At 46.7% G+C, this 25,675-nt stretch overlaps 1 protein-coding gene across 1 annotated transcript in view; it reads right to left on the bottom strand.

Annotated features, from left to right (window-relative positions):
• Nucleotides 1–256: 256 nt before the first annotated feature.
• Nucleotides 257–25,675, bottom strand: part of clpb.L (caseinolytic mitochondrial matrix peptidase chaperone subunit B L homeolog) — a 50,990-nt gene continuing 25,571 nt past the window's right edge. The window contains exons 8-16 of the mRNA XM_041582738.1: nucleotides 15,038–15,115; nucleotides 13,417–13,472; nucleotides 12,817–12,861; nucleotides 11,907–12,068; nucleotides 9,842–10,014; nucleotides 5,395–5,452; nucleotides 2,653–2,772; nucleotides 1,388–1,492; nucleotides 257–957 (exon numbers count right to left, since the gene is read on the bottom strand). Coding sequence (XP_041438672.1) covers nucleotides 712–957; nucleotides 1,388–1,492; nucleotides 2,653–2,772; nucleotides 5,395–5,452; nucleotides 9,842–10,014; nucleotides 11,907–12,068; nucleotides 12,817–12,861; nucleotides 13,417–13,472; nucleotides 15,038–15,115 — 1,043 coding nt within the window. The 3' untranslated portion in view covers nucleotides 257–711. The remainder of the gene's footprint in view (nucleotides 958–1,387; nucleotides 1,493–2,652; nucleotides 2,773–5,394; nucleotides 5,453–9,841; nucleotides 10,015–11,906; nucleotides 12,069–12,816; nucleotides 12,862–13,416; nucleotides 13,473–15,037; nucleotides 15,116–25,675) is intronic.

The following is a 25,675-nucleotide window of genomic DNA, read 5'->3' as shown; positions in this document are numbered from 1 at the left end:
TTGTCACAAGCTGCTCTTTATTGTTTGTGGGGAGGAGGAGCTGCCGCATTTATTTGCTCTGGCCCAGGGGCCCCGTGTTGTTTGTACAGGGGCCCTCACTGGAGTGTGAGCCTCATGGACAAAAGGCTGTACCTCATTTGTGCGACTGCAACTCCCAACATCCCCTGCAACAAGCAGCTCCATCGTGACTCGTGGAATGTGCTGCTGGTTTGTTCATATAATGTGCCCCAACGGCAATGAATGTGGAAACTGAAGCTATAAATGAGCTTTTACTGTGGAATCTACAACTCCCAGCAGGATGCGTTGCAATTGGCCGAGCATTGGATCAGAGTACAGAGGGGGCACTGGGAGTAGGTGAATACACACAATACACTGCTTTATACACAGGGAAGCAGATCTCTACTCTACTCCAGACTGGTTGCTAGGGTGATGTATCATAGCTAGACAATAAAAACTGCCAGTGTCCCATTCCACCTGCTGATTGGTTGTGCACCCCAGCTCAGGAGCAGTAGGGAAAGTATTTGGGGAGTCCAATGTATCAGTACTGATCAGCACCTCCATATTGGGCCGGCAGGTTGATGGTTGGTTCAACCAGGATATAAACCTATAAGTCAGTTCACTTGTCACAAAGTCCATGTTTATTTCTGCCCTTATGTTGCCCCAGTATTGGACTTATAAAGTCCTTATAAAGTCATATTATACCCCCAGTGCTCAGGAGAAGGACAAGTCTTCTGGAGTGAGGGGCTCCTGGATGTCCAGCCTCCGGCCCGTCTTCCCCTGTTCCACTAACTCCAGTCGTATCCGAGTCCCTTTCCTCTCTTCCCCCTCCACATTCCCATCCTTGTCCTTCATCAGGCGCCTGTCGGAATCCTCCACCGTTATCCTTAGTGTACAGCCATGTGGCAGTAGGTCCTGTTCATATGCAGCCGCCAGTTGGTTCACCACCCGCCTCTCCACCTGCACGAGATACAGGGAAATATAACGTCTCCCATCAGCATAGGAAGGGGTTCTTTACTGTAAGGGCAGTCAGGTTATGGGATTCCCTACCAAGAGAGGGGGAATGAGTGATTCATTGGTGGGGAGGAAAGGAGATTTCTCCATCAGCATAGGAAGGGGTTCTTTACTGTAAGGGCAGTCAGGTTATGGGATTCCCTACCAAGAGAGAGGGAATGAGTGATTTATTGGTGGGGAGGAAAGGAGATTTCACCATCAGCATAGGAAGGGGTTCTTTACTGTAAGGACAGTTAGGTTATGGGATTCCCTACCAAGAGAGGGGGAATGAGTGATTCATTGGTGGGGAGGAAAGGAGATCTCACCATCAGCATAGGAAGGGGTTCTTTACTGTAAGGGCATTTGGGGAATGAATATAACAAGACCCCTGTGGTACCTCATGTTTGATGGATCGGGCCCCGTAGTGGATGTTGTAGCCATCTGCCAGTACATCAATCACTTCCCGGTCCCACATCAGGTTGATACTGTGTCTCTGTTTGGCCTGGACACAAATACACAGATTGTTATAGTGAGGGGTAAATATCCAGCAATTACCACCCCTGGGGCAGTACATCAGCAGGAATTACCCTCTGGTTGCTAGGCTATGTGACCTAGGGAACCATAAAGCAGACTGATTATGCAGCTAGAGCTTCTTATCTATTAGATTTTCTCCCATTCCTCTTTCAGCCATCCAAACATATTTCTGGTTGCTACGGCCAGTGTCTCCCTAGCAACCACATCAAATTCCAGTCTGAAGATCAGCAGAAGAAAATCATTCACTGTCTTTCACTTATTCTGTTGGTAACGATAACGAGGAGGAGAGTTGGAAGCGGCAGTGTATGGGGAAAAACAAATCCCAGGGAATGGGAGCAAGAAGTGTGGCCCTATGTATAAATACTCGGGCCCCAAAGGGAAAGGCCTATAAGGTGGGCACCATCAGTCACTGAGAGCCTGGCATCGAACCCGCCATTCCTGATCCCATATAAGCAGAGGGGGGCCGTACTGTTTGGCCATATTATTACATGAAATGTGCCGAGGGTCCCCTAAGGGCCCCATCAGGGGAATACGGACCACACACAGGGACTCTCGGGGTTAAGTGCCCTAATTATGGCTGCCCTTCCAATTACAGGCTGCTGCTGCCCAACTCAATGTTGTGTCTGTTACTTCCTGGGCACTGAGTACAAGGGCCCATTCTTCGGGCCCCGGCTGTCTCTCCCAGAATCCTGTTCTGCTGAATAATGATCAGTGCCCCAGTAATTACCACTTGTCTTCCCAATTAACTCATTAGTCCTATTTACAGGCCTGAGCCACCCAGGAGCCAAACAATAACCTTTATACTGGGCCACGCGTCTGTCTGTCTGTCTCACGCTGTACAGGGAAAGTCACTGGGTATCAGACAGGGGCAGATGTTTCTGGGCAACAGGGGGAACTGCTGGTGCCAAAACCCAACGCCCAGGGCAAAGGAGCCATTCATTTAACTGTAACATCTTCTGTCTTGTTGCTGAGGACACTGATCCTAGCAACCATTTGCCTGAATGAACAGATAAGGAATGAGGACAATCTGAACAAATAAACAGCTGCTTTCTGGTTGTTGGGGATACTGACCCTAGCAACAGGGGGGGTACTACATGTTTCCCATGGGGTGGGGGGCAGATCTGTTACCTTTTTGGCCCAGGAGTTCAGCTCTTTCCTGACCAACTGCGAGAGCTCCGAGCGGCAGAAGGGCAGAAAGTAGACTATTTCATTGATCCGGCCAAGGAATTCGTCTCTTCTGAAATGAGCCTGTGGAGACGGGACACAGGGGTGAGGAGGGTGCTGGGAGTTGCAGATGACAGCCAGGGAGTTGTATAAAATACATTCAACCTGCGGGGCCCCAGCTGGTTCCTTTGGTAGTTTTAGTTGAACAATAGTGGGAGGGACACAGGTTGGGGTCCCATTCAGTCGGGTCCGCTGAGGATCATGGGTAATATCACCCACAGGCACATTGACTGAATAGGAGCCCTACCCACAGAATCAGTTTGCTCTTACCAGAGCCCCCGCATCTTCCCTTTATCACTGGGCTCTAATTATATCAGGGGCCACTCTGGACTCCTCAGAGCCACTCCCAGGGGAGATGACATCACTAGCCAGATGCCTCCAAACCTAATTACCCCTCACGCAGGGCAGGTCTGGATTTACTCAATGGGAATTATGGGAACAATCCACTTGCACTGGGAATGCACTGCCTCCTGCTCAGCGAGAGATATAAGGGCAAGGACCAGCTCATATGTCCGTATATATCAGGATTACCGGATGAGTACTATCAGGATTACGGGAATGGGTACTATCAGGATTACGGGATGGGTACTATCAGGATTACGGGATGAGTACTATCAGGATTACGGGATGGGTACTATCAGTATTATGGGATGGGTACTTTCAGGATTACGGGATGGTTTACTATCCAGGATATCACGGGGATGAGGTACTATCAGGACTACCGGGCATGAGTTACCTATTCAGGATTACGGGATGGGGTAACTATGCCAGTATATACGGGATGGGTACTATCAGGATTACTGGGATGCGTACTATCAGGATTATACGGGCATGGGTACTATCAGGATTAGATGATGGGTACTTTTTGGAGGTAACTTCAGGATTACAGGATGCGGTACTATCAGGATTACAGGGATGATTCCTATCAGGGATTACTGGGGTGACTTCGGATTTACGGGTCGGATGTCATATCATTGTATTCTATTGTGTGTACTACCAGGATTTACGGGATGCGTACTATCATGGGATTACGGGATGGGGCTACTATCAGGATTAGATGATAGCGGTACTTTTAGTATATTTGGATGACGGACCTCTATCAGGATCTACGGGATGGGTACTTCAGGATTACCTGGCGATTGCAGTTCCTATCAGGATTACGCTTGATGGCCGGTGACTACTCTAGTATATTTGGGCTCCACGACTTTTCTGGTATGGGTTACTTCAGATACGGGATGGGTTACTATCAAGGATCTTACGGGTATTGAGTTACTATCTAGAGTTACCCGGGATAATGTGGGTACTATCAGTATTACTCGGGGAATGCGGTTATTGCTGCAGGTACCTATCAGGGATAGACGCGGACTGGTACGTGAACTACCAGGATACCTGGGATGGCGTACTATACGGTGCATGGATACTATCAGATTCGGTGTTCAATGTGCGGACTATGCATCGCATTATGCTACTTCAGGGATGATGCTGCTGTAACTTTTTACGTTGATATACTGAGGAACTGACCACTCTCAGGTACCATTCCAGGATTACGGGTATGACTGTATACTATCACGGGATTACTGGGAGAGATGCGACAGGTACATCGAGGATACTAGGATATGCACGGTCACTATCAGGACATTACGGGATTGTTACTATCATGATTTACGCGATGCGGGTACTAATCTAGTAATGATGGCGGCATGCAACTGGTCACTATCAGGGATTAAGGAATGGATACTACTCCAGGATTACGGGATGGATACTATTCAGGATTTACGGGGATGGGGCTTATAGCTATCAGGATACGGGTTTCATGATGGACTCTATCAGGATTTACCAGGGCTGACGGTTCAGCTATAATTTTCTATGGGATTGGGTACTATCAGGACTCTGATGGCGATGGTTACCATGGGGATTTATGGAGCAATGTGTTTACTATCAGGATTACGGGCATGAAAGGTACTATAGCGTGATTACGGGGTGCACGGTCCCTTACCAGTATTATGGGCATGGGTCTATCCCGGATTACGGGCCATGGGTGTACCCATCAGGATTACAGGATGGGTACTGATGCAGGATTACCGGGGTGCGCGGTTCTATGAGGTTCCGAGGCTCCCTCATGGTCACAATACATTATGAGTTTCACTGGTTCTTCTATAGTCTCTGTATCCAGAACACTGGGCTAATAGGCTAATAAGTGCCCCATAGGACACAAATATCCACCTCAGACTCAGAGGTTCTGGCCACTAAATGAAAATAAATGTTGGTGCCGGTTGCACAAGGCAAATCAATTGGTGCCTATGAAATGCCCATTAATTGGCTGCTCTGCCGGGTCCATTAAGCAGGGAGCTCTCCATCAGGAAACTGAATTAATTGCGGATACAGAGATTCTTGTGCCAAATCAGATTTAGGTCTCGAGTCACATGAGCTCTGGGATCCGTCCAGTACCCCCGGCACAAACACAGCGACCTCGCCAATGAGCTGACACTTACTGGAGTCCATGGCACCAACACATACAGTATCCCAGTGTGCCAGCTCTGTGTAATATGCTTCTTACTGGTACTGACCCACTCACCTACTAGTCCTGCATGTAAAGGATACTCGCCCATAAGCAGTAATATCAAGGAGTAAGAGTTTTGTTCGTACCTTTAATATGGGTCGGATGACATTTTCTTTGAATTGCTTGGAAATAGTGATCTTCTCACTCGCCGTCATTGTCATCTGCAGAAGAAACAACCGCTCCAGTTTTGTATGCATCTGTGGGACAGTACCTAGGGTCTGATGGGGACAGTGACTATAGGGTCTGTGGGACAGTTACTATGGGTTCTGCTGTGGTTCAGTACTATGGAGTCTGTGGTAGTCTCTCTACTTATGGCGTTCGCTCGGACAGTACTCACTGGGCTGTGGGAACAATTACTACGGGTCTTATGGACAGTACTATGGGACTGTGGAGACAGTACTCATGGGTCTGTGGGGTCAAGTATATGGGCTCTGTGGGGGTCAGTACTATGGGTATTGTGGGTCAGTACTCTATGGGTTTCTGTTGCCAGTACATGGGTCCTGTGGGACAGTACTAGGGCTCTGGTGGGACAGTACTATGGCGTCTGTGGACAGTACATGGGTCTTGGGACAGGTACTATGGGTCTGTGGGACAGTAACTATGATGATGTGGGTCCCATGGTACTATGGGTTTCTGGGGAAAGTATAGGGCGTCTGTGGGTACAGCTACTATGGGTTTCTGTGGGTCCAGTATAATGGTTCGGTGGGTCAGTACTATGAGTATGTGGGTCAGTACTATGGGTCTGTGGGACACACTATGGGTCTGTGGGACAGAAATATGGGTCTGTGGGACAGGTAACTATGGTCTGTGGACAGAAAATATGGGTCTGTGGGACATACTATTGGGTCTGTGGCCAGTACTATGGGTATGCTGGGACAGTAGTACTGGGTATGGGACCAGTACTTGGGTCTGTGGGGACAGTACTATTGGGTCGTGTGGGACAGCTACTATGGCGTCTGTGGGACGAGTACTCGAATGGGTTCTGTGGCGACAGTATACTGGGTCTGTGGTACAGCTATGGCTGGTCAGTGGGTCAGTACTATGAGTTATGTGGGTCTAGTTACTATGGGTCGGGTGGGACACACTTGGGTCTGGTTGGTTACCAGTACTTATGGGTCTGTGGGACAGTTACTTATGGTCGTTGTGGGGAAGTACTAAGGGTCTGTGGACCAGTACTATGGGTCTGTGAGACAGTCTATGGGGTCTGTTCGTCAGAGTACTATGGGTCTGTGTCATACATATGGTCTGTGAGCAGTCAGTAGTATGTGTATGTGAGTCATTAGGTAATTGGTATGTGATCAGTACTATAGGTCCTGTGTGTCAGTACTATGGGTCTGCGTGTCAGTACTTATGAGTCATGTGGTCAGTAACTTCGGGATCTGGTGGGACACACTATGGGTCTGTGGCAGACAGTACTATGGGTCTGTGGACAGTTATCTATCAGGATTAACGGTGATGGGTACTATCAGGATTACGGCGTATGGGTACTATCAGGATACGAGCGTGTCAACTGTTTACTATAATTTTTATGGGATTGGTACTATCAGGATTATGGATGGGTACTAGTTAGGGATTATGGGATGGGTACTATCAGGATTACGGCGATGGGTCACTATCAGATTACGGGTTGTTGGGTACTTACTAGTATTAATAGGTGGGGTACTATCAGGATACGGGATGAAGTACCATCAGGATGTACAGGGATGGGTCTATCAGGATTACGGGGGGAGGGCGTGATACTACTGAGTCGGGAGCTCCCATGCACAATGATTATAGTCACTGGTTCTTCTTATAGTCTCTGATCCCAGAAACACTGGCTAATAGCTTAATATGCCCCATAGGACACAAATATTCCACCTGCCAGACTCGAGGTTCTGCGCCACTACATGAAATAATAAATGGTGTCAGTACTATGAGTATGTGGGGCAGGTACTATGGGTCTGTTGCGGACACACTAGGGTCTGTTGGGACAAGAAACTATGGGTCTGTGGGACGAGTTACTATGTGGATTCTGGGGACAGCAAAATATGGTTGGGGTTCTGTGGGACTAGTACTATGGGTCGTGGGCCCTGTATCGATGGTATGTGGGGGCGACAGTGATGGCGTATGTGGCGACAGTACTATGGGTCTGTGGGACACGTACTTATTGGCTCTGTGGACAGTATTATGGGTCTGTGGCGTGACAGTCACTATGGGGTCTTGTGCGGACATCTATGGGTCTGTGGGACCAGACAAATATGGGTCTGGTGGGACATACTATGGGGTCTGTGGGGCAGTACTAAGGGTCTCGTGGGTCAGTAGTATGGGTGTGGAACAGTACTATGGGCTCCTGTGGGACAGTACTATGACTGTGGGACATACTACTCGGGTCTGTGGGACGCATACTAGGGTCTGTGGGACCAGTACTATGGTGCTCTGATTGGGACCAGACTATGGGTCTGTGGCAGGCAATACTAGGCGCTGTGGGTCAGAAAGTCATGGGTATGTGGGACATATCTTATGGGTCTGTGGGACAAGTACTATGGGTCGTGTATGGGACAGTTACTAGTGGTCTGTGGACATACTAAGGGTCTGTGGGACCTAGTACTATGGGTCTGTAGAGACAGTTACTAGGTCTGTTCGTTCCGAGTACTATGGTCTGTGGGTCAGTACATATGGGTCTGTTGGGTCAGTAGTATGTGTATGTGGTCATTAGTCATGGGTTAATGTGATTCACGTACTATGGGTCTGTGTCGTCATACATGGGTCTGTGTGTCATCACTATGAGTATGTGGGTCATACTTATTGGTCTGTGACAACTATGGGTCTGGTGGGACAGTACTTGTGGTCCTGCTGGTTCAGTACGTCTTATGGGTCTGCTGGGGACAGTACTACTGGGTCTTGGGACAGTACATGAGTTGTGGTCCAGTACCTTGGTCTGTGGACACACTATGGGTTCTGCTGGGACAGTATCTTATGGGTCTGTGGGACAAGTACTATGGGGTCTGGGGACAGTCTATGGGTCTGTGGACCAGTTACTATGGCGCGTTCTGTGGGAAGTACTATGAGGCTCTGCTGGGACAGTATCTACTGGTTCGTGTGAACAGTACTATGGGTCTGTGGGGCAGTACTAAGGTCTGTGGGTTCCCAAGTCCATGGGTTATGTGGGACAAGTACGTATGCGGTCTGTTGGGACAGGACTGATGGGTCTGTGGGACAGTACATATGGGTCTGTGGTACAGTACTATGGGTGCTGTGGGCCAGTGTACTAAGGGTCTGGGGGACAGTTACATGGTCTGTGGCCGACAGTTACTCATGGGTCTGTGCTGAGCGGCCCGGTACTAGAGGGTGCTTGTGAGGATCTGTAGTAATGGTATGCTTGGGACCATTACTATGGTCTTCGTGGGACCAAGTACTATGGGCTGTGGGACCAGTACTAAGGGTCTTGTGGACAGTTACTGAGGGTATCTGCTGAGGACAGTACTTGCGGTCTGCTTCGTCAGTACTATGGGTCTGTGGGTTCCAAAGTCTAGTGGTTCTGTGTTGGCCCAAGTAGTATGGTGTATGTGACGACGGTACTCATAGTATGGGTATGTGATCCAGTACTATGGGTGCTGTGCTGTCTCGACTATGGGTCTGTGCTTGTCACGTACTATGAGCTTATTGGGTCAGTCTATGGGATCTGTCCGTGACGGACACACTATGGGTCTGTTGGCACAGTACTATTGGGTCTGTGGGAACAGTACTATGCGGTCGTCGTAGGCGAGACCCAGTACTATGTCGGTCGGCTTGAGGTCACAGTTACTATGAGTATACGTGGTCATGTACTATGGGTCATGTGTGGGACACACTCATGGGGTTCTGTCGAGGACAAGTACTATGGGTCTGGGGGAACAGAACTATGGGTCTGTGAGGACAGAAATTGGGTCTGTGGGACAGTAGCTATGGATTCTGTGGGGACAGTACTATGGGTCTGTGGGACAGGTACTATGGGTCCTGTGTAGCAGTACTAAGGGTCTGTGGGTCAGTGTCATGAGCTTATGGTGGCACAGTTCTATGGGTTTCTGGCCCTGGGCAGTTACTTATGCGTGCTGGTGGGACCAGTACGATGGGTCTGTGGACAGTATCTAAGGGTCTGTGGCACAGTACTATGGGCTGCTGAATCAGATTACTATGGGGCTGTTGCGTCAAGTCGACTATCGCGGCTCTGTTCGGTCGTAGTACACTATGGGTCTGTGGGTCAGTAGTATGTGTTGTGGGTCATTAGTATGGGTATGTGATTCAGTACTATGGGTCTGTGTGTCAGTAACTATGGGTCTGTGGGACAGTACTATGGGTCTGTGGGACAGTACAATGGGTATGTGGGGTCAGTACTATGGGTATTGTGGGTCAGTAATATGGGTCTGTGGGTCAGTAATATGGGTCATTACTATGGGTCTGTGGGTCAGTAATATGGATCTGTGGGTCAGTAATATGGGTCATTACTATGGGTCTGTGGGACAGTACTAGGGGTCTTTGCGACAGCTGGAGGTCAGACTGGTGGTTGGGCAGTACCAGCTCAGGTTCTTACCCAGGTTCTGTGCCAGTCTCTTGTTGTTCATGTCGTGGGCCTCGTGACGGAGTTGCAGGGAATGCTGCGCTATCTCCTCACTCCCAGCGTTACACGTCATGATAAAGATGGCATCTGTACACTCGATGGTCTTTCCTTTGCCATCGGTCAGTCGGCCCTAGTGGGAAACCCACAGCTACTTACTGTACTCTTTGTACTTCTTGAACTTACTGTACTCGCTGTTATTGTACCTTCTGTACTCGCTGTTATTGTACTTACTGTACTCGCTGTAAATGTACTTACTGTACTTGCTGACCTTACTGTACTCACTGAACTTACTGTACTCGCTGTTACTGTAATTATTGTACTTACTGTACTTGCTGTTCTTACTGTACTCGCTGTTGTTACTGTACTCAGTGAATTTACTGTACTCACTGAACTTACTGTACTCGCTGTTACTGTACTTACTGAACTTACTGTACTCGCTGTTGTTACTGTACTTACTGAACTTACTGTACTCGCTGTTGTTACTGTACTTACTGAACTTACTGTACTCGCTGTTGTTACTGTACTTACTGAACTTACTGTACTCGCTGTTGTTACTGTACTTACTGAAATTACTGTACTCACTGTACAGTTGTACTGGCGGATACAATAGACTCATTAAACAACTGGAAACATTTAAGAAGAGCCATAAGTTTAGGATTCAGGTGACTAAGGGTTAATAGAAAAGTGAGTCCCAAAATAAGGTGAGGGCTGCAAGGAGTTGCGGCAGTGGATAAAAATAATCTGATAGAGGAGGCGGGTCCCCAGGCGGGGGGGGGTGACAGATTGGGAGGCGCAGGAAGGAATATTTCGTGGGGGCCGGGGGAGCGGCGTTTATTGTCCTGTCGAGTAGAAATTGATTTCACATTTGGCGCTGTGAGATGATCTATGCACGACGCGTGATTTTATTAATCCTGGGAAGGAGGGGGGGGGGCAGGAGAAAGGAATAAAGTTTTATTACAGGCGGGGGGGAGAGGGGGCCAGAGTGGCCCCTGAGGAGCGATAGGGAAAACTCATATTGTGCTGCTCTCTCTGGCTCAGGCACGAGAATAGTGACACTGTCTGCCCTCCACTCACACTCTCCACTCACACTCACTCACTCGGCTGCCATATTGCACAGAGGGGTCATTATCTGTAACTGGAAACAATTTAGGGTTAATGCCCATCAGCCCCTTTTACAATAAAGGACACGGTGTAGTTCTCTAGTTCTGCAATGTCACAACCACTGGATATACAATCTACAGCACTCAAAGGGTTAAAGGGGAACTTACACTTTTGTTAATGCAAATTAGGGGCGGGAAAGGAAAAAGTGGAAAGAATTATTCTTTTGTGACGTGATTTCCTACAGGCCCATAATTTACATATGCAAATTAAGATTCGGTTTGGCCAGGCACAAGAATTCGGCCGAATCCTGCTGAAAAAGGTTGAATCCTGCCCAAATCCAAAACCGAACCATGGATTTGGTGCATCCGTGGTTATATTACCCCAACTTGCAGTACAGCAGTAAAGAGTGACTGAAGTTTATCAGAGCACAAATCACATGACTGGGGGCAGCTGGGAAACTGACAATATGTCTAGCCCCATGTCAGATTTCAAAATTAAATATAAAAAAAACCTGTTTGCTCTTTTGAGAAACAGATTTCAGTGCAGAAGTCTGCTGGAGCAGCACTATTAACTGATGCTTTTTGAATTTTTTTTTCCTCATGACAGTATCCCTTTAAGAGAAAACATATATTGTAAGAGCCGCCCACCTAATTAAAGTAAGAGCCAATCCTGGTAGACTCCAGACTCGCAAGTTATGGCTTCTGACATTTTCCTTCCTTAGAAAATAATAGAACAGCGCCACCAGCAGACCAAACACTCCAACTACGATACAGTTGCCACTTCCACTCATTTCATCAGCAAGGGGACAAATAAATATACTTCCCCTTTAAATAAGGCCACATAAGAGAGTGGATAAAAATAAAAGAGGCCACACAAGAGAGTGGATATAAGTGTGGCTGTATGATGAAGGCGGGGCCATACCTCATCAAAGAGCTGTAACATGATGGTCAGTACGTCCGGGTGGGCTTTGTCCACTTCATCAAACAGAACCACGGCATTGGGGCACTGCTTTAGCTTCTTGGTCAGCTGACCCCCCTCTTCATGCCCCACATATCCCGGGGGGGAACCAATGAACTTGGAGACCTGATAAACAAGCAGGAAGTGAGGGAGGCCCACATCTGATACCCACTCCTGTAACCCATAGCAACCGCCAGCGAGGCCGATGCATTGAGTATAATGATTCTGATTGGCTGCTGTTTATAATAAGTCCATACAAAAACAGGACTGGCACACTGGAGCACTGGCACGTGGATCTCCTCTGGGATTTATCAGACAAAGAGTAGAATATCCCTGTGCAAGTACTTCCATGTGCCGGTCCTGTTTTTGTTCCCTCCCAATCACTGGAGCATCAGTTTAGCAGCACAGGGTGCCCATTATTGTTCATAATAAGTCACATGATCAGATATTAACTTAAGAGTGAACATTGCTGTTACAATTAAAATGTATTTGGTTGCCAAGGTCACTGACCATAGCAACCAGGCAGCAGTTTCAATTCCAGCAAATAGAACAATAATGACCAATGAGGCAAGTTGCTTAGACTGAAGGGGATTCACATTAAGATGCTGATTGGTTGGACCAATGATTGGGTCACAATAGAAGCCCATGCCGGTCCTTTGGGAGGGGGCAAAATAAATGGACCAGGGAGATTTTCAAACCTGCCAGATCTGTGGCCTCCGAGCCAGTCATCAGCCAATGGCAGGCTTGTTTTAGACTGATCCTGATTGGCTGCTGTGAGTGACTCTCTGTCATGTGACTGTAAGAAACATTTGGGTAACTTCCCCTTTATCTGTGCAGTGAGAGACACACACGGGGGGACTGCACCCCGACTTACCTCGTGCTTTTCCTGAAACTCCGACATATCCATGCGGATAAAACCCTAGAAGGGAGCGAGACAGAATCAGGTCAGCTTTGGGGAGTTGCAGGCTATCCCTACTGTACATGCTAAATATATGAATAATGGCACAATATAGTGATATACAGGTATAGGATCCCTTATCCAGAAACCCGATATCCAGAAAGCTCCGAATTACGGAAAGGCTGTCTCCCATAGACTCCGTTTTATCCAAATAATCCAAATTTTTCAAAAAGAATTCCTTTTTCTCTGTAATAATAAAACAGTAGCTTGTACTTGATCCCAACTAAGATATAATTAATCCTTATTGGAGGCAAAACCAGCCTATTGGGTTTATTTAATGTTTAAATGAATTTCTAGTAGACTTAAGACATGAAGACCCAAATTACAGAAAGATCCGTTATCCGGAAAACCCCAGGTCCCGAGCATTCTGGATAACAGGTCCCATACCTGTATATCATTTGTACTTTAATTGGTGACATTTCCTCTCCTGTGACCCCTCTGACAACAGGAGGTGAGTGTAGAGTAAATAGCAGCTCTGCACTAAAACTGCCCCAAATGTACAAACAGGACACTCACCTTTTTAACATCCTTGTGCAGGTACCGCGCCGTCTGCTTGGCCAGTTCTGTTTTACCTTCACACACACAGACACACAACATGGAGACACATTAGTGACCCTTTGATCTCTACACTGCCCCCCACAGGTGCTACATCCACCATACCCCCCTCATCTCACTATACTGCCCCTGTAAGCCCTATGCTATGTCCTCCTCATATCAGTATAATAATAATAATAATTTGACTCCCAAGCAGGTGAAAATGGGGACGACTGGCCAATGGCCTGGAAAATGTTGGACATAAGTGACAAGTGAGGACAATGAGGTCCCTGTACCTATTATGTATATAGTGTATATTGTGTATATTATATATCATGTATATCATGTATGTTATGTATATTATGTATATTATATCATGTATATTATGTATATTGTGCATATTGTGTATTTTGGTTATTGTGCGTAGTGTGTATATTATGTATATTAAATTGTATATATTGTGTATATTGTGTATATTATATGATGTATATTATGTATATTATGTATATTGTGCATATTGTGTACAGTGTATAGTATGTATATTATATCGTGTATGTTATGTATGTTATGTATATTATGTATATTGTGTAAATTGTGTAAATCGTGTATATTGTGTATATCGTGTATATTGTGTATATTGTGTATATTGTGTATATTGTGTATATTGTGTATATTATGTATATTATGTATATCGTGTATATTGTGTATATTGTGGATATTGTGGATATTGTGTATATTATGTATATCATATTGTGTATATTGTACGTATTATGTATATTGTGTATATTATGTATATTAAATTGTGTATTTTGTGTATTTTGTGTATATTGTGTATATTATGTATATGATATCATGTATATTATGAATATTGTGTATAATGTGCATATTGTGTATATTATATCATGTATGTTATATATATTATGTATATTGTGTATGTTATGTATATTCTATTGTGTATATTGTTTATACTGTATTCTGTATATTATGTACATTGTGTATATTGTGTGTATTGTGTATATTGTGTATATTGTGTATATTGTGTATATTGTGTATATTGTGTATATTATGTATTTGGAAATAGGGAGTCACAGAGGAATTGCCTATCTTGGCTCTCCACATGTTGCTGGACTACAACTCCCAGCAAGTTCTAACCCTTGATTATATATTGTAGAATGTGTGAGTTGTAGTTCAGAAACATCTAGGGACCCAAAGCAGGACTGAAGAGCTAAGATTGAGTTGGGCTAATCACTAAGCATTTGGCCATATCAGAATAAGGACACAGTGGTGGGGTAAATATAGAAAGATATATAATACACAAGGGCCATGAGTATCTTTATAAACGGTGCTTAGTTATGTCATTCCTGTCACATGACTCACTGTAATTTGTGTGTAACGTACCCCTTGTTGTAATCAATGGCATTTGATATGAACTATAAAATATCCTCATATTATTTACTATGTATCGTGTCATTGACAGTATTTGTAATGATGTCATACTGCTACCGTGACATCACCGGTAGATCAGTGAGGGGGGAGTGAGTGATGTCACTTATTACTAAATCAGTAACTTTAGTGTCCCCCCCAAAGCCGCCAGGTGCATCACCTATGCCAGAGGATCCGAGGAAGAGGAAGACGAGGGGGTGCTCTTCATCATACCAGCCGTTCTCCTTCCTGCGGATGGCTGCCCCCCGACACATGAGGACATATGGAGAGAAGAGAGAGGAGATATAAATCAATGTCATAGAGGCAGCTGCAATTATCACTAAGTATACACAATGTCTCACTGCTCTGCTCTCACTCACAGTCTCGCTGCCATTACACGGGCTATAAGTGGATTAGTAGCCAGAGCCCGGGGGGGCTAATCAGGTTATCATGGAACCCACAGGCCGGCTCACATCCACCCTTCCTGGATCTGCACTCAGCGTTGCCAGGGAGATGGGAGACGGACACAGAGCCGAGGGCGTGGGGGGGGCCTCTGGGGTCACGGCGAGACGCTTGTTAGCAGAGATTTAGGGGGGCTCTGTCGGCTGCTTGACTTACTGCAGATCTGGGGTGTCAAGGTTACGGTGACCTTGAAAGGAGAGGGTTCCCTTACTGTACTGGGGGGCATGAGAACTAGGGGTCTGTTTCACTACAAGGTTAGTAAGTTTAACTAGTCTATGTGCCAGTGCAAATACTCTATGTGCCAGTGCAACTGCTCTATGTGCCAGTGCAACTGCTCTATGTGCCAGTGCAACTAGTCTATGTGCCAGTGCAACTAGTCTATGTGCCAGTGCAACTAGTCTATGTGCCAGTGCAACTGCTCTATGTGCCAGTGCAGCTACTCTATGTGCCAGTGCAGCTACTCTATGTGCCAGTGCAGCTACTCTATGTGCCAGTGCAGCTACTCTATGTGCCAGTGCAGCTACTCTATGTGCCAGTGCAACTAGTCTATGTGCCAGTGCAACTGCTCTATGTGCCAATGCAACTGCTCTATGTGCCAGTGCAACTGCTCTATGTGCCAGTGCAACTGCTCTATGTGCCAGTGCAACTGCTCTATGTGCCAGTGCAACTGCTCTATGTGCCAGTGCAACTAGTCTATGTGCCAGTGCAACTAGTCTATGTGCCAGTGCAACTAGTCTATGTGCCAGTGCAACTAGTCTATGTGCCAGTGCAACTAGTCTATGTGCCAGTGCAACTAGTCTATGTGCCAGTGCAACTAGTCTATGTGCCAGTGCAACTAGTCTATGTGCCAGTGCAACTAGTCTATGTGCCAGTGCAACTGCTCTATGTGCCAGTGCAACTAGTCTATGTGCCAGTGCAACTGCTCTATGTGCCAGTGCAACTGCTCTATGTGCCAGTGCAACTGCTCTATGTGCCAGTGCAACTAGTCTATGTGCCAGTGCAACTGCTCTATGTGCCAGTGCAACTGCTCTATGTGCCAGTGCAACTAGTCTATGTGCCAGTGCAACTAGTCTATGTGCCAGTGCAACTGCTCTATGTGCCAGTGCTACTAGTCTATGTGCCAGTGCAGCTTCTCTGTGCCAGTGCAGCTTCTCTGTGCCAGTGCAGCTTCTCTGTGCCAGTGCAACTAGTCTATGTGCCAGTGCAATTGCTCTATGTGCCAGTGCAACTAGTCTATGTGCCAGTGCAACTAGTCTATGTGCCAGTGCAACTAGTCTATGTGCCAGTGCAACTAGTCTATGTGCCAGTGCAACTACTCTATGTGCCAGTGCAACTACTCTATGTGCCAGTATGATCTCTCTCCCTTCTGAAAGAAAGATAACTTAGTGAAGGTAACTAACCGTTTAACAGTGGAATCATCAGACACACACACAGACACAACATAATTCTACCTCTATCAGTATTAGCCTTTTGCCATCAAAGTCGCCCAATATAAATTTTCCATCTTGAAACATTAACTGGCATGATATGTATAGGGATGCACCAAATCCACTATTTTGGATTCGGTCAAACCCCTGAATCCTTCACAAAAGATTTGGCCGAATACCGAACCGAATCCAAACCCTAATTTGCATATGCTTTGATTTGGATCCTCCCATTGTCTGATCCTTTGGAACGGCCTGCCATGGGGTTCAGCAGATTCCCCAAGAGTTCATGGGGCCCCCACAGGGGTACAGACTCAATCCAGGGCCTTTTCCGAGGTGCTTGCCCAGACTTCTTAAGTCAGTTTTTGTTGCCACGGTTACCACGTTATAGTCGGTTTGTTGCAGTTTTTGTGAGAGATACAACTGCACTTCTCATTGTGACCTCAAACTCAATGTCCTTTTCCTTCCTTTTCCCACTGTGCGCTGGTTTATTTTGGGGACAGACAAAGGTTCAGATGTATATGGGGGGCCCTGGGGGCCGAGCAGATTCTATTGAGCGGATAAATTCTCTGTATTGTTTTACACAAATCAATAGCTCTGCAGTTATCAGACCTTGTGCCGCTGAAATTGCTTTCCTACACATTGTGAGGGGAATTACTGCTCCTTTATCAACTCTATTTATTTCAGGCTGGAAATGTGGCACAGAGATGCCACCTGGACTACTGGCCCTATGGGGCCACTCAGCTACTCTGTGTTTCCAGAAGCCACTGCAATTAAAGGCATATCCCCAATCATTTCTCTTTCTAACTGGTGTCACTAAGCAGCCTCATTACTGTGGGTTTTATTTTAAATCTGGAAAATTATGGATTTCTGTCTATACTTCCTTTGCATGGGGAAGTGTATTTTCTGGTACTTGTGTGATTGTTTCTACTTTCTTTGCACAGGAGAGTGTATTTCCTGGTACTCATGTGACGGTCTCTACTTCCTTTGCACGGGGGAGTGTATTTCTTGGTACTCATGTGACTGTCTCTACTTCCTTTGCATGTGGAAGTTTATTTCCTGGTACTCGTGTGTTTGTCTCTACTTCCTTTGCACGGGGGAGTGTATTTCCTGGTACTCATGCGACTGTCTCTACTTCCTTTGCACAAAGGGGGTGTATTCCGTGTTACTTGTGTAATTGTTTCTACTTTCTTTGCACAGGAGAGTGTATTTCCTGGTACTCATGTGACTGTCTCTATTTCCTTTGCATGGGGGAGTGTATTTCCTGGAACTCGTGTGACTGTCTCTATTTCCTTTGTAAGGGGAAGTGTATTTCCTGCTACTTATGTGACTGTCTCTACTTCCTTTGCATGTGGAAGTGTATTTCCTGGTACTCATGTGTTTGTCTCTAATTCCTTTGCACGGGGAGTGTATTTTCTGGTACTCGTGTGATTGTTTTTACTTTCTTTGCACAGGAGAGTGTATTTCCTGCTACTTATGTGACTGTCTCTACTTCCTTTGCACGGGGAAGTGTATTTCCTGGTACTCGTGTGACTGTCTCTACTTCCTTTGCACGGGGGAGTGTATTTTCTGGTACTTGTGTGATTGTTTCTACTTTCTTTGCACAGGAGAGTGTATTTCCTGGTACTCATGTGACGGTCTCTTCTTCCTTTGCACCGGGGAGTGTATTTATTGGTACTCATGTGACTGTCTCTACTTCCTTTGCATGTGGAAGTGTATTTCCTGGTACTCGTGTGTTTGTCTCTACTTCCTTTGCACGGGGGAGTGTATTTTCTGGTACTCGTGTGATTGTTTCTACTTTCTTTGCACAGGAGAGTGTTTTTCCTGCTACTTATGTGACTGTCTCTACCTCCTTTGCACAGGGGGAGTGTATTTCCTGGTACTCATGTGACTGTCTCTACTTCCTTTGCACGGGGGAGTGTATTTCCTGGTACTCATGCGACTGTCTCTACTTCCTTTGCACAAAGGGGGTGTATTCTGTGTTACTTGTGTGATTGTTTCTACTTTCTTTGCACAGGAGAGTGTATTTCCTGGTACTCATGTGACTGTCTCTATTTCCTTTGTAAGGGGAAGTGTATTTCCTGCTACTTATGTGACTGTCTCTACTTCCTTTGCATGTGGAAGTGTATTTCCTGGTACTCATGTGTTTGTCTCTACTTCCTTTGCACGGGGGAGTGTATTTTCTGGTACTCGTGTGATTTTTTTTACTTTCTTTGCACATGAGAGTGTATTTCCTGCTACTTATGTGACTGTCTCTACTTCCTTTGCACAGGGAAGTGTATTTCCTGACTGTCTCTACTTCCTTTGCATGGAGGAAGTGTATTTCCGGGTACTCGTGTGACTGTCTCTACTTCCTTTGCATGGGGGAGTGTATTCCTGGTACTCATGTGACTATCTCTACTTCCTTTGCATGGGTGAGTGTATTTCCTGGTACTCATGTGATTGTTTCTACTTTCTTTGCACAGGAGAGTGTATTTCCTGCTACTTATGTGACTGTCTCTACTTCCTTTACACAGGGGAGTGTATTTCCTGGTACTCATGTGACTGTCTCTACTTCCTTTGCATGGGGGAGTGTATTTCCTGGTACTCATGTGATTGTTTCTACTTTCTTTGCACAGCAGAGTGTATTTCCTGCTACTTATGTGACCGTCTCTACATCCTTTGCATGGAGGAAGTGTATTTCCTGGTACTCGTGTGACTGTCTCTGCTTCCTTTGTACGGGGAGTGTATTCCCTGGTACTCGTGTGACTGTCTCTACTTTGATTTCATTTGTCTCTACCTTAATTAATCCACATACTGTCTAAACTTCCTGTACTTAATGTACAAGGATACAGTGTAACAGTGTTGTTCATTAATTTAAAGGATAAGGATAAAGTACAGAGGTACAGTGTTACATGGTGTTGTTCTGGGGGTGCAGGGAATTAAAGGCAGGGGTACAGTGTTACAGGGTGTTGTTCTGGGGGTGCATGGAATTAAAGGCAGGGGTACAGTGTTACAGAGTGTTGTTCTGGGGGTGCAGGGAATTAAAGGCAGGGGTACAGGGTGTTGTTCTTGGGGTTCAGGGAATTAAAGGCAAGGGTACATTGATACAGAGTTGTTCTGGGGGTGCAGGGAATTACAGGCAGGGGTACAGTGTTACATGGTGTTGTTCTGGGGGTGCATGGAATTAAAGGCAGGGGTACAGTGTTACAGCGTGTTGTTCTTGGGGTGCAGGGAATTAAAGGCAGGGATACAGTGTTACAGAGTGTTGTTCTGGGGGAGCAGGGAATTAAAGGCCGGGGTACAGGGTATTCTTTGGGTGCAGGGAATTAAAGGCAGGGGTACAGTGTTACAGAGTGTTGTTCCGGGGGTGCAGGAAATTAAAAGCAGGGGTACAGGGTGTTATTCTTGGGGTGGAGGGAATTAAAGGCAAGGGTACAGTGATACAGAGTTGTTCTGGGGGTGCAGGGAATTAAAGGCAGGGGTACAGGGTGTTGTTCTGGAGTTGCAGGGAATGACAGGTAGGGGTACAGTGCTACAGGGTGTTGTTCTGGGGGTACAGGGAATTAAAGGCAGGGGTACAGTGTTACAGAGTGTTGTTCTGGTGGTGCAGGGAATTAAAGGCAGGGGTACAGGGTGTTGTTATGGGGGTGCAGGGAATTAAAGGCAGGGGTACAGGATGTTGTTCTGGGGGTGCAGAGAATTAAAAGCAGGGGTACAGAGTGTTGTTCTGGGGGGTGCAGGGAATTAAAGGCAGGGGTACAGTGTTACAGGGTGTTGTTCTGGGGGGGCAGGGAATTAAAGGCAGGGGTACACGGTGTTGTTCTGGGGGTGCAGGGAATTAAAGGCAGGGGTACAGGGTGTTGTTCTGGGGGTGCAGAGAATTAAAGGCAGGGGTACAGGGTGTTCTGGGGGTGCAGGGAATTAAAGGCAGGGGTACAGTGTTACATGGTGTTGTTCTGGGGTGCATGGAATTAAAGGCAGGGGTACAGTGTTACATGGTGTTGTTCTGGGGGTGCAGGGAATTAAAGGCAGGGGTACAGTGTTACAGAGTGTTGTTCCGGGGGTGCAGGGAATTAAAGGCAGGGGTACAGGGTGTTGTTCTTGGGGTTCAGGGAATTAAAGGCAAGGGTACAGTGATACAGAGTTGTTCTGGGGGTGCAGGGAGGGATATAAAGGCAGGGTACAGGTTGTTCTGGGGGGTAGGGAATTAAAGCAGGGTACAGGATTTACCTGGGGGTGCAGGAATTAAAGGCAGGGGTACAGAGTGTTGTTTTTGGGGTGCAGGGAATTAAAGGCAGGGTACCAGAGTGTGTTCTGGGGGTTGCAGGGACATAAGATGGCAGGTACAGGGTGTTGTTCTGGGGTTGGGCCCCCCCCCCCAGGCGAATTAAAACGGCAGGGTTAAGAGGTTGTTCTGGGGGTTCAGGAATTAAAGCCAGGGTACAGTGCTACAGGTGTGTTGTTCTGGGTGCATGGAATTTAAAGCAGGAGGTACAGTTTACAGAGTGTTGTTGGTGTGCAGTGAATTAAAGCAGGGTACAGGCATGTGTGTTCTGGGGGTCTGCAGGAATTAAAGCAAGGGTACAGAGGTGTTCTGGGGTGCATGCAGGAATTAAAGCTGTGCTTACAGGGGTTGTTTTTGGGGTCGAATAATACGCCCATACAGAGTTGTTAGGAGCAGGGAATTAAAGGCAGGGTCAGTACAGAGTATTAGTTCTGGGTGCAAGGGAATTAAAGGCAGGGGACAGTGTTACAGAAGCGTTGTTCTGTGTGCAGGGATTAAGGCAGGTACAGGAGTGTTCTGGGCGGTGCAGGAATTAAAGCAGGGACAGGAGTGTTTGTTGCTGGGTGCAGGAATTAAGGCAAGGGTACCAGGTGTTACAGGGTGCTGTTCTGGGGGTGCAGGAAATTAAAGCAAAGGGGTTCCAGTGTTACAGAGTATTGTTTCTGGGGGGTGCAGGGAATAAAGGCAGGTACAGTGTTACAGAGTGTTGTTCTGGGTGTGCAGGGAATTAAAGGCAGGGGTACAGGATGTTGTTCTGGGGGTGCAGGGAATTAAAGGCAGGGGTACGGGGTGTTCTGGGGGTGCAGGGAATTAAAGGCAGGGGTACAGTATTACAGGGTGTTGTTCTGGGGGTGCAGGGAATAAAAGGCAAGGGTACAGTGATACAGAGTTGTTCTGGGGTTGCAGGGAATTAAAGGCAGGGGTACAGTGTGTTGTTCTTGGGGTGCAGGGAATTAAAGGCAGGGGTACAGTGTTACATGGTGTTGTTCTGGAGGTGCAGGGAATTAAAGGCAGGGGTACAGTGTTACAGAGTGTTGTTCTGGAGGTGCAGGGAATTAAAGGCAGGGGTACAGTGTTACAGAGCATTGTTCTGGGGTACAGGGAATTAAAGGCAGGGGTACAGGGTGTTGTTCTGTGGGTGCAGAGAATTAAAGGCAGGGGTACAGGGTGTTGTTCTGGGGGTGCAGAGAATTAAAGGCAGGGGTTCAGGGTGTTGTTCTGTGGGTGCAGGGAATTAAAGGCAGGGGTTCAGTGCTACAGGGTGTTGTTCTGGGGGTGCAGGGAATTAAAGGCAATTGCTTTTGAAGGAGAAAGGAAGGAGGTGTGTGGTTGTTCCTGTACCTGGGAGAGTTCATGTTTATGGTGGGGGGGGGGTCCCATCTGCTGTTGAGGCTGAAGTTGCAGTCGGTTGGGTGGGTGCAGATGTCACACTGTTATGTACTAAACAGGAAAGTGGAAATGGATCCCTTACTGGGGAGGTCTCAACCTGTCACCTGACAGTTAAACAATCTGAAGGCATCCTGCCCCCTGGCTCCCCCCCTACTGACCCTGAGGTTTAGTTCAGCCACATGAGAAGCATTTTTAGGAAGGAGACTCTGCTCATTTGTATGCGAAGCCCAGGGGATGATGGGAAGGAGTGGAGTATTATCCATTACTATGGGCAACAGGGTTAATTGCCCCACCCTGGGTATTTAGTCCTAATTAATGCCCATAGCTGCCCCTTGTCCAATGTCAGGAATACGGGGGGGGGGGGTTCCAGTATCAGAGCAACTAATGAGAAACTTCCCTTTCACTTAACAGAGACAGAGGCAGAAGCAGCAGTGACAGCTCCAATCTGCTGAGAGAAGAGACAGCCCGGGGCTGAGAGGGAGCGTTTCCCATAATTCAATCAGGAAACCAATAGAGAGAGCAGCTGTAATGTGCAGAGACACCCCTGTGTCACCCACTGACACTCACTATTCATCAACTGTCATCAATTAGCTGGGGAGGGGCCTGCAGGCCTGTTCTGCACCGGGGCTCTCGCTCCTCTGGGCTCTAACACTGGCACTGAAATATCCCATAATCCTCTGCTGTACTCACCAACCTGTACACCAGCTGCACCCGCCCATTCAACTATACACCCACTATATACAATCTATACACAGTACAGAGACACCCAGTAGTCTATACACAGTACAGAGACACCCAGTAGTCTATACACAGTACAGAGACACCCAGTAGTCTATACACAGTACAGAGGGGTCCAGTAGTCTATACACAGTACAGAGACACCCAGTAGTCTATAAACAGTACAGAGGGGTCCAGTAGTCTATACACATTACAGAGACAGCCAGTAGTCTATACACAGTACAGAGACACCCAGTAGTCTATACACAGTACAGAGACACCCAGTAGTCTATACACAGTACAGAGACAGCCAGTAGTCTATACACAGTACAGAGACAGCCAGTAGTCTATACACAGTACAGAGACAGCCAGTAGTCTATACACAGTACAGAGGCACCCAGTAGTCTATACACAGTACAGAGGCACCCAGTAGTCTATACACAGTACAGAGGGGCCCAGTAGTCTATACACAGTACAGAGACGCCCAGTAATCTATACACAGCACAGAGACACCAAGTAGTCTATACACAGTACAGAGACACCCAGTAGTCGATACACAGTACAGAGACACCCAGTAGTCTATACACAGTAGAGAGACACCCAGTAGTCTATACACAGTACAGAGGGGCCCAGTAGTCTATACACAGTACAGAGGGGCCCAGTAGTCTATACACAGTACAGAGACACCCAGTAGTCTATACACAGTACAGAGGGGCCCAGTAGTCTATACACAGTACAGAGGGGCCCAGTAGTCTATACACAGTACAGAGGGGCCCAGTAGTCTATACACAGTACAGAGGGGCCCAGTAGTCTATACACAGTACAGAGACACACAGTAGTCTATACACAGTACAGAGATGCCCAGTAGTCTATACACAGTACAGAGACACCCAGTAGTCTATACACAGTACAGAGACACCCAGTAGTCTATACACAGTACAGAGACAACCAGTAGTCTATACACAGTACAGAGACGCCCAGTAATCTATACACAGCACAGAGACACCCAGTAGTCTTTACACAGTACAGAGACACCCAGTAGTCTATACACAGTACAGAGACACCCAGTAGTCTATACACAGTACAGAGGGGTCCAGTAGTCTATACACAGTACAGAGACACCCAGTAGTTTATACACAGTACAGAAGGGGCCCAGTAGTCGATACACAGTACAGAGGGGCCCAGTAGTCTATACACAGTACAGAGGGGCCCAGTAGTCTATACACAGTCCAGAGACACCCAGTAGTCTATACACAGTACAGAGGGGTCCAGTAGTCTATACACAGTACAGAGACACCCAGTAGTTTATACACAGTACAGAAGGGGCCCAGTAGTCGATACACAGTACAGAGGGGCCCAGTAGTCTATACACAGTACAGAGACACCCAGTAGTCTATACAAAGTACAGAGACACCCAGTAGTCTTTACACAGTACAGAGGGGCCCAGTAGTCTATACACAGTACAGAGGGGCACAGTAGTCTATACACAGTACAGAGGGGCCCAGTAGTCTATACACAGTACAGAGGGGCCCAGAAGTCTATACACAGCACAGAGATGCCCAGTAATCTATACACAGTACAGAGATGCCCAGTAATCTATACACAGTACAGAGATGCCCAGTAGTCTATACACAGTACAGAGATGCCCAGTAGTCTATACACAGTACAGAGACACCCAGTAGTCTATACACAGTACAGAGACACCCAGTAGTCGATACACAGTACAGAGACACCCAGTAGTCGATACACAGTACAGAGACACCCAGTAGTCTATACACAGAACATAGATGCCCAGTAGTCTATACACAGTACATAGATGCCCAGTAGTCTATACACAGTACAGAGACACCCAGTAGTCTATACACAGTACAGAGACACCCAGTAGTCTATACACAGTACAGAGACACCCAGTAGTCGATACACAGTACAGAGACACCCAGTAGTCGATACACAGTACAGAGACACCCAGTAGTCTATACACAGAACATAGATGCCCAGTAGTCTATACACAGTACATAGATGCCCAGTAGTCTATACACAGTACAGAGACACCCAGTAGTCTATACACAGTACAGAGACACCCAGTAGTCTATACACAGTCCAGAGGCACTCGGTAGTCTATACACAGTACAGAGGGATGCAATAGTCTATATACAATACAGAGGCACCACAATAACATACAACAGCTTATTGTCAAATCCCTCTCAGCAATATTCCTTGTATTACGTGTCGGCTGTCTGAGCATTAATCTTCTTTCCAGCAGTATATTAGATAGAGAGGGTGCAGAGACTCGCATGGGCCAGAGGAATTGGATGATATATTATACTGCACACATTTATTAATGTACTGTAGGAAAGTATTATTTGTGTGCATAGGAACATGTGTCACGTGTGTGGGTGCAGCAGGCTGTATGTGTAAATAAATCTCATGGGAACACTCGTTGCCCAGACCACAACTCTATTCTTTCCAAAGAAAAGGCTACATTGTTGTGATAAGGAGACAATAGAACATAAACCCACACATCGGCTATATGATAATGTGCAAGTTCTTGCTGCCCCTG

Source organism: Xenopus laevis, chromosome 2L, assembly GCF_017654675.1.
Source record: "Xenopus laevis strain J_2021 chromosome 2L, Xenopus_laevis_v10.1, whole genome shotgun sequence".
Classification (NCBI taxonomy): Eukaryota; Metazoa; Chordata; class Amphibia; order Anura; family Pipidae; genus Xenopus; species Xenopus laevis.
This window is presented reverse-complemented; position numbering and strand designations above follow the sequence as displayed.